This window comes from Struthio camelus, chromosome 5 (assembly GCF_040807025.1).
Source record: "Struthio camelus isolate bStrCam1 chromosome 5, bStrCam1.hap1, whole genome shotgun sequence".
Classification (NCBI taxonomy): Eukaryota; Metazoa; Chordata; class Aves; order Struthioniformes; family Struthionidae; genus Struthio; species Struthio camelus.
This window is the reverse complement of record NC_090946.1, coordinates 75,704,341-75,717,611: the sequence shown is the minus strand read 5'-3', so window position 1 is coordinate 75,717,611 and position 13,271 is coordinate 75,704,341. Positions and strand designations below refer to the sequence as shown.

At 39.9% G+C, this 13,271-nt stretch overlaps 1 protein-coding gene across 1 annotated transcript in view; it reads left to right on the top strand.

Annotated features, from left to right (window-relative positions):
• SYNE2 (spectrin repeat containing nuclear envelope protein 2) overlaps positions 1 to 13,271 on the top strand; it is a 180,897-nt gene that overhangs the window by 20,477 nt on the left and 147,149 nt on the right. The window contains exons 8-19 of the mRNA XM_068947334.1: positions 1,707 to 1,903; positions 2,376 to 2,476; positions 3,239 to 3,340; positions 4,135 to 4,272; positions 5,150 to 5,314; positions 7,355 to 7,467; positions 8,154 to 8,310; positions 9,664 to 9,760; positions 9,929 to 10,116; positions 10,286 to 10,450; positions 11,150 to 11,290; positions 11,849 to 12,022. Coding sequence (XP_068803435.1) covers positions 1,707 to 1,903; positions 2,376 to 2,476; positions 3,239 to 3,340; positions 4,135 to 4,272; positions 5,150 to 5,314; positions 7,355 to 7,467; positions 8,154 to 8,310; positions 9,664 to 9,760; positions 9,929 to 10,116; positions 10,286 to 10,450; positions 11,150 to 11,290; positions 11,849 to 12,022 — 1,738 coding nt within the window. The remainder of the gene's footprint in view (positions 1 to 1,706; positions 1,904 to 2,375; positions 2,477 to 3,238; positions 3,341 to 4,134; positions 4,273 to 5,149; positions 5,315 to 7,354; positions 7,468 to 8,153; positions 8,311 to 9,663; positions 9,761 to 9,928; positions 10,117 to 10,285; positions 10,451 to 11,149; positions 11,291 to 11,848; positions 12,023 to 13,271) is intronic.

Genomic DNA, 13,271 nt, shown 5'->3' with positions numbered 1-13,271 from the left:
GATTTATAAATAGTATCTTATGTTTTGTATTTATTGCTTTCCTCTATAACGTAGTGAAGTTTTCCCCTGTTTTTTTTAACATTTCTTAGTGATGGCTTAGCAGAAAATCTTTAGAATTCAGATGACGTTAGCAGCACTTTTGGCATCAGTTGGGCCCTGGGTGTTTTGACATGAGCCCTTTCAACATAAGAAGTTGAGGCTAATCCTGCTAATAAAACATCATGATGTAAATTGTGGGGTTTGGCTTTTCTTTTTTAGGGGCTTACAGTTTTCCGTGTCATGATTCTAGTGGAAAGCTTACATAATTTGTGAGTTTTAATCCTCATAGTAGGCCGTGGGTTTCAGTTTCATGAAGTTTCAGTAATTAAAAGATTTTTATAAAATGGAAAATGTAGGGTTTCTAGGCTTCCCGCTTTTCATATTCTTCTGTCGAACGCTGCGCGATCCCCAGGAAGGATCCTAATGAATGTAAGAGATCCTGGTCCCCAGTTCTAACAAGATATTTGCTTATCCCTGATGTATGCAGTGCCTGGCTCTGTTGATTTCAGTGGGAGCGTTCACAGCACATGATCTAAAGCAGATACAGGTGTTGCTTGGAAGAGGCAGGCTTTACATTTTGCATTTTCTTCAAGGGCTAATGCTTCGTGCAAAGACATTTCAAATACACTTTACAATAACATCAGCTCTTTCTTTCCAGGTCTGGTTGCTTTATATTCTAATACCATTCTCTAATGTCCTGTGTTGTTAGGGGGAGATAAAAGCTGTGGTCTGCCTATCAGACATTTTCTGTGGAGAGAACGTTTTTAGGCATTGAATCTTACCTTTTAGCTGAGTTTTATCAGTACGAGATTGGCATGTAAAAAACAGTTCTCTCTCCTTTTAATCTTCCTCTTCCTTTTGCTTATTTTCATTTTTCAGCAGTATTGCTATCTGTTTTGTAGGATTCTTTCTAAATTCTGATTACATGGAATAGTTTTGTTTCCGGTGAATCCTATTTTGTTTTGTGAAAGAACCGATCTCATAAATCCTGTCTCCTTGCTTTGTAACTGAGTTTGATTACTTGAGCCCTCACATCTTTTCCGCACAGTAGTGAACTCACAATACATAAGCTCTTTCTGGAAAGCTGTCTCAGAAATCACTGTGACTTACACAGTCGTCTGGGCACCTCACAGCGCTGTCCAGGCACCACTTAATAGAAGATGTTTTAAAGACACCCAAGCAAATAAGGGAAAAGGAAACATGTTTCCTGCAATAGTCTAACATTTTAAGGACTGGATTTTCTGAAAGGCCAAATGTGTCCAATACTCAGTGGCTTTACAGACAAATTTATGCGCACTGTTGCAGCAACTTCAGTGCTTTGTTTATTGTTTTTCCATCGCATAGGATGCATAGACAGCAAGAGCCACGTTGGGGCTCAGAACGGGTGTTGGATGAGCAAGGCTTTCTCTTCAGAATGCAGCACAAGTTAAAAGCGTTATGTCATTTTGCAAAAATATTTTAAAAACAAAGTATTTGTAGCAACTGGTTATATTGGTTGTATCACTGACTGACCCAGCTTCTGCAGAATTCAGTGGCAAGGTTTTCTGTAACTACTTGCATTTGGATCACACCCTGTTTTACTGAATTTATACTGTGTTTCTACATTTGTACTTATGACATCCGAGAATCAGGCTTTGACATGTTATTTGTAATTGTTTTTGGGGTAGGCACGGTTCTATCAGTGTGACTGATTTCAAGTCAAGCTGGCGAAGTGGACTGCCTTTTTTAGCCATCATCCATGCCTTAAGACCAGGTCTAGTTGATATGGAGAAGGCAAAAACTAGAACCAATAAAGAAAATCTGAAGGAGGCTTTCAGAATTGCAGAGCTTGAGTTGAATATTCCACGGCTTCTTGAACCTGAAGGTAAATGATTTGGGTTTTTATCTCTTTGTTGTAAGGAGTGTGATATAGTCTGATACGTGTTGGCTTGTAACACAGGAAAAAATAAGGCTATGTTCAGATTTGAAATGAAACATTGATATTTACTGTAATGCTCAAACCTGGTGTTCTTGATTGTATAACACAGAGTGTACTTCAAATTTTGAGGATTTTTTTAATTGACAGGAAATGCAGGAACAATATGCGGAAGAAAGGATATGAAACTTCCCCATTCAAAGGAGAAGCTGTTCATTAGTTTATCAAGTTGTATTACAGTATTCCAAAGGAAAAAAAAATCTATAACATACTAATTTCTGTCAATGGTATTTTAACTAAATTGCTGAAAAATAAGCATGTTTATGCTTAGTGTGTTTTAATAACTGCACTATAGCGTGTAATTATGTGATCAGGCCCTGAGGACTGTATAATTATGTTAATGGTGTATTGGCTCTTGTAGATGTTGACATTATGAATCCAGATGAAAAATCAGTCATGACTTACGTGGCTCAGTTTTTGCAATACTCCAGGAATTTGCCTATATCTGAAGAAGACATGCAGGTATGTCATGTGTTTTATCACTGAGACACTTTTAAACGATTCGTAGTTGCCAAGAATTTCGGTACTTTCTTTGCCCATGACTCAGTAACCACTATCGTTCATGGTTTGATCCTCTGGTGCAGCCACTTACAGGGCTGAGCTGGTTTGAACCTCCTGATGCTCCTGTGTGGTACCCAAGACTCAATGTGATAGATTTTTGATGGCACAGGTGGAATTGCAGTGCAGGCTGCCTTGTTTGCCATTTAACTCTTCCAGAGGACGTTTTCAAACCTGGTTGCCTTCATGTACAGTCTGAAGTCTATATTTAAGTATCTGGGTAGAGGGGGACTGATTTGCAGATGTGCAGAACAACCAGCTTTGAATTGAATAGCTCACGTGTAGAGCAGACAGCAGTTGTCATTCACAGAGGACACCAGTTTCAAAACCAAGTTCTCTCTTCTCTGTATTCTCACATGATAGTTTATGCATTAGTTGGCTGTTCACATATCTCTGTGCTGATAATCTCCTTTTAATATGACTGCATTCAGGCTTTTCGGTTAAGATGCCTTTATATATGCAGGTGCCAGGCTTAAAACTTTGGCCTCGCTCTAAAATAGTGGCTGACGCAAAACTCATTAGAGCCCCCAAGAATTTTTCTTTGTTTTTCAAAGGATTTGAATGAGGTTTATCATATGTTCACTTGTGTGTTGTTTTATGGCACAATGTAAATTAAAAACAGGGCTTGCAAAATGGAAGAATGAAATTTTCTGCTCTGATTACCAGGGAAAAGTAAGAGAGGCCATAAGCTGGTTGGCTGCACAAGGAAAGAAGTTAGAAAAGTTGCTGATTGACACAGAGAGTGAAACATATTACCAGAAGTACAAAGTAAGTCACATTTCACTGACCCTTTAAAAATATTTAACTGCTTAGTCAAAAAGATTTATTAAAAATATATCCTCAGAAACATAGCTTTTCATGTTCATTTCCTAAACTGAAATTTAAAATAAACTTTTAAACGAAAGAGTTGGAAACCGGAGATTGAATTTGGTAAACGCACCAAAATGATTAAGGGAAGATTTGGAAAATGTTATTTCTGTAAGGAAATAGGTATATACTGTTTGGTTTCTGAGCAGAGCAAGGTTTTTGGAGAGGATAAAGTAGTGTCTTTTAGTTAATTGACGCAATTGGAAGACATGGACAAGATTCAAGCACATAGGCCCTTTGCAGTGTCACCTTCTCCATTGTTGTGAGAATAATAATGGTAGGTTTTCTCAACTAGAGTCACAGAAGGGTATTTGAAATGTTGGCTATAGATTGCATCTAAACTAAAATTTCCTTTGGTTTATATGGCCTAATAGCCAGAGTTTGTAATTGAAAGGCCCATGTGGGACCATGAAGGGAGGAATTTTCCCCTTCTCTGGGTAAGAGGGGAGAAGCCATGTCCTGACTGCACTGGCGTTATATTAAATGAAGATTTAACTAGTGTATGACACCTGTGCTTTCAGACCCAAATGCTGCCTGTAGTTGAGTATGCCACCTTCTTGGTATCTTGCCTTTCCACGCATCACAGCCTTTGAAGTTAGTAGAAGTCATGCCGACGTATCCAAAGCCAATACTGAACTGCAGGAGTTTCCGTTTGAAGTTTTCTTCAATGAATTATTCTTTCTTTTTAACCGTAGGAAATGATGTCGTTTATGGAAGCATTTAACCAAGAAAAAAAAGCCTTTATGCCTGTGTTGTCGTCAAAAACGAGTGTAGCTGAGCTAAGCGAAGACCAGCAGCAGATGAGAGAAGAGTGGCATAAACTGATCTCTCAGGTCAGAGGCAGTTCTAGCTCTCTTCATTATCAGTATGACCGTGTTTGATGAAGAACACTAAGTCTGCCCCAGGAACTGACACGAGGGAAAAGAGGGGAAGTGATATCTTATTTGAACTGATAAAGGTGGGATTGACCCTGAACCTGAACTCCAGGCAGACTGAGTGGTATATAGTGCCCAAGAGGAGACAGAAAGTGGCTGTGTATTACCCTTCTACTTCCCAAGCCTCAGGACTGTGAGAAGTCTCCAAAATGTGGCCTGCGTCTGATTATCTTTGAATTTGAGCAGCCTTCACATCAGAGGTTTTGGCTATTTATGCTTAAAAGGTTCTTTTGGATGTAATTATGGCTCAGATAATGATGCAACTGGGAAAACTGTGTTAGAATAATCTTTCCCACAGCATGGATAGTGGTATAGTTAGATCTGGTCAGTGCTTTGCAGTGAGGTTGACTGTGTTATGTCTCTGTGCCTGAGGGAGGATGTGCTAGGCCTTGCTGATAATCTCTTCATGGCAGAGGTGTTTCACTGTCATCCCCTGTGATGGAAAGCTGTCCGCAGCATGCTTTGTTCACCTCCATTTTGCCAATAATTTACTACAGACTTTCCGGTTGTGGGGCTTTGAGGTGGTCACCAGCTGAGGATGGTAACTGCCGAACTTCTTGTAGCGTTTCAGAGATCACAGGCTGAGGAGCAAATCTGAGTCTCTGGTAAACATAGCTGATTTCCAGCAGCCTTCACTGGAAGCTCCTTTTCTGAAGGGTGACATTTTATTTTTCTGAGGTGTCTAGAGCATCAGCTTATGGAGCATATATCGGTACCTTGGGGAGGGGGAAGAAAGTAATAGTGAGAAATTTAATCCCTTGTTGTCTCTTTTAAGATTAATGAATGGAAAACAAAGCTGGACCAGATGTTGCCCCCTCCTCTGGATGGCATTGAGGCCTGGCTTCAGGAGATTGAACATCTGCAGGCAGAAGAATTGCCTGATTTGCAGGACCCCTTTAAAGCAATGTCTCTCTTCAGAGAAATAATTGTAATATTTAAGGTATGCTGATCACTGAAGGGACATTCCTCTCCAGTCTGACCTAGCAAAGCACTTGTTGTGGAGTTGATGTTGACATTTTGGGAAGTGGTGTGGATATGTTTATCTTCTGAAGATGAAGAGCCCTTCTGAAGATATCTTAGATTTTTGAACAATGAGTAGTTTAATTAAATAACTACTTGGGTCTATAAGGGAGGTTTCTGATTTCACTGGGGTGAGATTAAATTAAAATACTCTCTGAATGAGTAAATTGTGGTATTATTTTTTATGTGGCTCCTGCAGCTTGTTTGTTTGTTAAGTAATAATGCAGGTAACCACATGCTTATCTTTAAATCTATGCTTGATACATAGCTATTCAGAAAAGCACTTGGGCTCAGGGTTACATTCCAGTGAGTTCATGCAGCTTATGTGGTTAAGTTAAGTGCTTGCTGAGTCAGTCTGCAATTCCACTCGCAGCAATGGAAGGTATTCTGATACCTCGATACCTTCCTTGCAAGTTGTTTGTTCTGATCTTGAAATCTTTACATTGATAACATTTTAAGCATCCTTTTGAGTGTGAAGACTTCAGAAAAAGTAGCTGAATGGATGCCTGATGGATCAATGTAATGTTGTACATTCTTTCTGTATGAACAACCATTGGGAAGGTGGATGTTTTTGTGCCATGTCCTTGATGTAGATTTGAAAGGATGTGAACTAGAAGTTTTTGCGAGTGACTTGTCAACACCACTTTTTTGTACTGTAGCTGGTCAGTTCCTGATGTGAGACATGGCTTTTTAATTGATAGCAGCTTTGCCAAACTTTAGCCATTTGATCTATGATTTGTGTTGTTCAGCCTAAGTAGTTAAATCATTTCTAAGAATGAGAGAAGGAAAGAGATCTAGTTGTTTTAGGTATTTTGTCCCATTGAACGTGGAGATAAAAGCATTATCTTCCTTAAGAAGAACCCCAAAACATTTAATTTCTGTCAGATCAGTTTTTCCTGATGGGAAGACATTCTCTTGAGAGCTTTTTGGGCTTTTCCCCCCCCCCCCCCATTCCTCTAGTCCAGTCTTTTTAATGTGTTTCAGGTAGGGATTGCCAATGTGGTGCCTCATGATGGAAATTCTACTTTATCTTAAGATAAGGAAATTACTCACCAATGCACATAACTGTCTGACTGAAATGGTGTTAAGGTTGCAAAATCAAGTATTTAAAAGCTGTCCAGTACTGTCTGGGATGAGGGCTGCCCCAGCTTTTAGTCTTTTGCCATTAACATGCTTTGTGGCAAGTTTTATTACACAGAAATGTATTTTTAAGCATATTTCTTTATATGCTTATTCTTATATTCTTATATTTATTTATGAATATCTCATCCCCTGTGGTACGTGCTTTCTTCTATCATCTGCAAGTCCTAGGTGATAACAGTATTTAATACTGATTTTTTCTGGAACTCTTCATGTAGGTTAAAGTTTCCATGCAGAGGTATTTTATGTTTAATTTGTCATTTTGAGAATTTGGTGCTGAGACACGTGTCCATAAAATATTCCCAAATCATTTGATAATGGCTATCAGAGGGTTAATATGACATTGATATAAGCATGGTATGAAATGGAAATTTATTAAGCGTTCAAATAAAGTATTAAGCAAGTATGACAGAATATGTTTATTCATAAGGTTTTGCATCAGTCTTTGCTAACACATAGCAAAGAAGATCTTAATATCTTGAAACTGTTAAAATGACACCTTTTAGTTCTAAAGATGGTGGTAAAACTGCGGAAAGAACAGATAGTATAGCTAGTATAGATCCATGTTCCATAGCTAGTATAGATCCATGTTCCTTCCACACAACTAGATGCACAGTGAAAGATAAATCATATTGTGCCTTTAGCAAATATGCATTTTTGGAGGTGGTGAAATCAATACTTGCATTTTACTGTAATAGTTAAAAAACACTGGAACGTTGTCTTGTGCTGACTGGTTCTTACTAGCTCTCTCTGTAACAGCAGGTGACTTGCAGATTTCTAGCATTTAAATGAGTGACTTACTATGTCTTTTTCTCCCCAGAGCTTGATGGATTGTTTTGATTCTCATTTGGACACCCTTCAATCCTTTAAGAATGAAGATGGGAAGAATATGCCACTAGTATTGCCTGAGAAGCTAGAGGAAATGAAAAGAAGGTTGTGATCCTCAAATTCCCTCTCCTTTGACTGTGTTGTCTTCTAACTCTGCTAGTGACTTGCTCTCTGTTATTCTGAACAAAGCATATAATTTATCCATGCCTTGGAGAAAAAGCATATTTTCCTTCTAAGCACTAAGGTGGGCTGGGATACAGAGCTAGCGGGTTCACTTATAGGTCCAATGAATGCCTGATTATTTGTACAAAATGGAGCTCATCTCACAGGAGGTTCTTAGATGCCCTGTGCAAACGTGAATATTTTCTGTGTAAAAAATTTACTGGGGGTTGGGTTTCTCTGTCCATTTTTTGGTTCCTAACTTTTAAAATCAGTTTAAGATCTACAGGTTGTGCAACTATCGGAATGTAACTATCGGAAGCTGTTTTCAAAAATGACCAGTGAATCTGTGTCCTTAACCTGAGACCCTTTGATATAGCAGATAGCAGATGTCCCTTTTTTAGCTATTTAAGCTTCTTCAGAATGGAACAGACATGACTGAAACGCTCAAAATTGTTAATACTGAAAAAAATGAACTGTTGTTATTTTAGATTTTTTCTTCCATCATAACAAAATAGATGTTTGCATATAATGTCTTTAATTGTACGTTTTTAGGCTAAAAGCCTTACCCATTAATGCCTTCTATGTCCAATAATTTTGAGTCAACTTCTGGAACATTTTACTGATTGCAGATTCAGTAACATTCCATTCACGAACTCAAACACCTTTCTCGAATACCACTATGGACTGTGCTCAGCTATTGCCAATGAGGTCATGTTAAAGCTAAATATCTGGAACATGAAATATGGGACAAAAGAATCTGTGGAATCACTGCTGGAAGATTGGAATGTAAGTTTAAAATATAGGTCTTTCATACTTGCACCCTGACAGTAATCATTTTTCCCCCACTCTGTTTCATTCAGGCTTACATCTGTCCTCATTTGAAGACAGTAGGATAGTGGTGAGAAGCGTAGTGCTCTTGTGAGATCTGGGATTTATGCAGAGGAGCATGGGTAGACGTCCATAAATTCTTTGTTTCCACATAGTCTTCTCATTTTGCTCTGAATGAGTTTTTCACTCTGGAGAAATAGATGCAGCTGTGAGGATGTATAATTTCCTCTCTCCTCATTTTTTTGGGGGTTGGGGGCCCTTTCTTTCTAGGCTATTTAGAGAGCCAGCAGTAGTGGCCCTTTCCTAGCTGGAATCCACACAAATCTCTCTGGTGTAGTTCAGTGGCAGCTATCTTCAAAAACAACCACTACCGCCGTGCCAGCTAATCCTGCCTGTAGGTGATGCCTCTTCCTCTTCGCAGCTTCCTGACTTCTGTATGCTTCCGGGTGCATATAAATTGTCCTGTTTTGTTATATTTTGTGCTTAGCTCACCTTCTGGGCTCAAGTTATTAATTCGAGGCTGCATATTACTGCTCTTACAGAGCCTATGGGCGGGTATGCTTTGTCCTACCCCAAACACTGCCAAAAACATGTCAAGAATAGAGGCCGAGAGACAAAAATGCTGATGCCACCGGTATTGCTCCATCTCCAGTTAATGGGACTCCTTGTGAGTGCCATCTTAGTGGAGTTTCTAAAGAGTTTCTTGAGGGCTTTTTAGGCTGGAAGACCCCTAGTTCAATTAGAGGGAATTCCACCAGTATCAGAACTGTGGAATGAGGCAACAAGAAGTTGTATAAAATCTCAGTTTTCCTGAGCAGTGTTAACCTTAGCCTGTGGTGAGGCGGGAATATGGTGTTAACTTGCTCAGAATTTCTTGATTTGGTCAGTTTCACAAATACTCATTACCATGTTATTTCTACAATACTGGTTCATGGTCTTCCTCCAGCTGGTAAACTATAGGGAGGAGTTTAAGACATGAGGAAAAGACCCAGAAAGGCACCCAAAGTGTCACTAGTTTCAGCCTGGCAATGAGTAAAAATCAGCCCTCTAAAGGGCAGTAGAGGATGGAGTTACACATTAAGTTTCAAATTCTCATGAGCAGAGAGAGTCACACCAGAGTGCCTCTGCATGAGCAGAGCACACAACAGGTCTAGCTGAAGGCTAAAGGGTGCAGCTGGGTTGCTGGACATGCACAGGTTACGTTTAACCTGCAAGTTTTAAGCTCGTGTTGAAAACAACGTATCTCAAGCTTCCTTCCTAGTTTTGTGTGAGTCAGTATTACCCATGCCAGTTCCTTTTCACTTTGTGCAGAATTTCATTGAAGAAAAGAAACTTGAAAAGCAGATAGAAACTGCTACTCACATCTGTGAAGATTTGAAAAACAAAAACATAAGCAGTCCTGACTTGGGTGAGTTCATGCACATAAACTGACCTTAAGACTCTCTATTTTGAACTGATATGCTCTCACCGGTTTGAATTCCCACTGCCTACCTATATTTTCTGCAAAATACTGACTCTGTGCAATTAAGCTCTCTCTTTTCAAATGTACAATGATATTTCCTGTTTGATGTCCTAGCTGGTGATCCTCAAGAGATGAACAAACTTTTTAAGATAGTGGAGTCAAAGATTTCCATGTGCAGAGACTATATTTCCAATGTAAATAGTACCCTACAGAAAGTTCTGTCTTCCTGGAGTGATTATACAGAAAACATCCACCTACTGAAGACATGGCTGGAAGAAAAACGGAATGAGCATCCGAAAGAGGTACGTGGTTAGGTTTCTATTTGTTGTGAAGGAAAGGGATACTTTGAAGACTCCTGGAAGGAAAACGTTGTACATGAAAGTGGTTGTTTCTGATGCTTTCTTGTTTCTCATTTTGGGAATAAACGTTCAGCCAGGTTTTGCTTTAAATGATTTCGATGCCTCTGTCTAGATCCCTGCTGAGATTCTGGCAAACTGGAATTCAGTGCATGGCTCCTTAAATGAAGCTGGAAATTATCTCATTGAAGTCAGCAAAGAGCAAGTTGGATCAAATATTGCCAAAGAGCTGAAAAAACTGAACAGGAGATGGGCTAAGTTCATCAAGAGGACGCAGTTTGTAAGTTAACAAACCCTCTAGCTTCATATGACTCTTTTGCCATGCAGCCTTCAAAATGATCTTTTCTAAACTTCTCAGCTTGTTATTTAGAGGCTAGTAAACCTTTAAGTCAACTCAGTATTGCCGGTTTTAGAACAGGCGGAACGGAGAATACATAGATACGTATTATATATCATAGATATATAGATATACATACATACATATACATAGATATGTATATATAGATACATTCATATGTGCCTCAGTTAAATATTCTTTATGATACTATGAAAAACATTCAAAATTTTAAATGGAAATTCTAAACCCACCTATAAAAGGATATTTTGTTGCAGGATAAAGCTCTTTATTCAGTTCTAGAGGTGGAAGCAATCAATTTGTTAACAGCTTGTGAAACTTTGCTAAATTGTATGAAAGGTGCCTCAGCTGGTATAAAGTAATTATTGCTTTGTAGCTGTTTCTAAAGTTGTGCAACTTTGCACCAGCTCACTTGACAGGTTTTTAGGCTGCTGTAAATTCCTGTAGAACCTGCTTACTGTTACATATCTAACATTTCCTAGAATGCTTTTGCAAGAATGGCATTACCACTCTGCCTGAGAACATTAGAGCTCTTAATTTTAATTTTCTAATTTGAGCCTTTCAGTGACATTTTAAAGGTGTTGTGACAATAAACGGTGGCAAAAAATTGCAACATTTTTGCAGGAGATGAGGTTACTGAGAATGCAAGAAGATCAAATGAAGCAAGTTCACAAATGTGAGGGAAATCTGGAGTCTCCTATAAAAGCTCTTAGTGATATGGCAGACATTTCAAGCGAAGCTTTTAGGAGTCACATTCAAAAAGAGGTAAAGAGTCCTCTCACACCCTTACAAGGGCTTAAGGACTTAGGAGTTATTTTTCTGGCATTGCTTTGTGGCATTATGACTACACCTATATATATATTATGTGTATATATATATATATATATATAAAAATTAAACGTGGTGCAAGGGCAAAAGCTTAAGCTCTGGCCTGTGACTGGCAGGACCATTACACCGTTATCATGCTCCTTGCTCCAGGTTTGACCCTGCCAGCTGTGGCCGTCTGGGACAGTTCCCTGGCATAGCCTGGGGGGTGCTGCAGGCCAGGAGTTGCTCTCCGTAGGTAGAGTGGCCATGGCCACCTGCTTATAGGGGAGGGGGCTGGACATATGGGCACACATTGTGCTGTTCCGCTCACACCCAGATCCTCTCCTCATTTATTTACTGGTGTAAGTTTAGTGAATATTTCTCCTTCATCCTCTGTCGGATGTGAAAACCAGACAGTTGGCAGAGTGGTGACGGTGTGCTGGAGGAGGGTGGTGGAAAGACCCTTTGGAGCAGACGCCAGGTGTGAATGGGTCTAACCCTGCGCTTTGTTCGTAGCTCTGTGAAGAAAGCGTGGACACTGCTGAAAAGGCCAAGGGACTCTCAGAGACCGCGGAGAAAATTGAGGTGCTCCTCAAAGGGGTAGACGGCTGGGCAGCTGAACTCGAATGCCTGCTCTGCCAGATCCGTCACAAGGGACATGTGGAACCTGAGACAGAAGAGTATTTGCAGGTGAAAACGGAAATATACTGCTTAAAATACCCATTTATCAGATTCTCATCTTTCAGTGTGGATTTGTGGCTGGGGTAAAATGAGCTGTCACCAGTGAAGTGAAAGCAAAGGTGGACTTTGTGCTGTGACACTCTTAAACAGTCAGGCCTTTGTTAGTATGCGGATGTTCTTTCCCAGCCAGAAACATCCCAGCCAAGCTACAGATGAATCTTCCAAACATCAGCATGTCCAGATGACAGCAAGTGCCAATGAAATGCTCTTGATTCCGTTCATCAGCAGTTTGCTCTTGAGTGGTATTAATTACTTCCTCTCCAGCACAGCACTCACTGCACACTGAAACTTTGGAACTTGCTGAGATGAAAATTTCCCTGGCCGTATCACGCTTTCTACCGCCTGTCCTCCAGTGCAGGGAAGGGATTGGGGGTAGCGTGGCTGTATTCAAGGCTTACCTGTCAAAAACTGACATACTTTAAGGTTTTTGCACAACATGCTGGGTAATTTGTGCATCTCAGCTTATAGGCAGTTGTTTGGCACATCCACAGTGAGCACTGATGAATTCTCTAGCTACTTCCACTTGTCTCTGTTGTCCGCCCTCTTTCTCTGCCAGGGACTAGTGTTTCCTCTGACAGCTGGCAGATGGAAGCATGTATATACTCAGCAGCTTCAATGCAAAGTCTAATTTATTTCCTTCACCTACTAATGAAGGTTAGGCTGAAGAAAGATGCCAGCCTTGCACTGGAGAAGCTGAAGCACTGTCTTATGTTCCCACTTGCTATTTCTGCAGCAGGGGTAGCATAATCTCGTGGCAGGGAGGTGAGTGGCAGAATCAGGTGTCACTGGAGCTTCTGTGTCCAAGCCCTAAGGGTAAACACAGGTCTTCAGTATACTAAATCCACCTACAATAAACCTGAATCAGAATTAGTGTGAGTTTACTTTGAGTTTGTGCATTGCACTGTGTTTAGTTTACATAATCAGGAGGTGTGAGCCTGTGCAAAGAATATATGCAACTTTTTGTAATTTGTGGATATACATTTATAAAATAGCCTCATTTTGCAGGATGAGACTAGTTTGTTAAAAAAGTCAAAGTGGCAAAAGGCACGCTGAAATACAGCCTCCAAAAGTGTGAGTGGCATTGTATGATTTTGTCTCTGAGAAGAAGAGATCAGGTCGCCTACCTGCAGTACAATAGGTTGAGATCGGGAGTAAAGCACTGATTATCATTAGAAGAGTGCTAACTGACAGCTTCAAA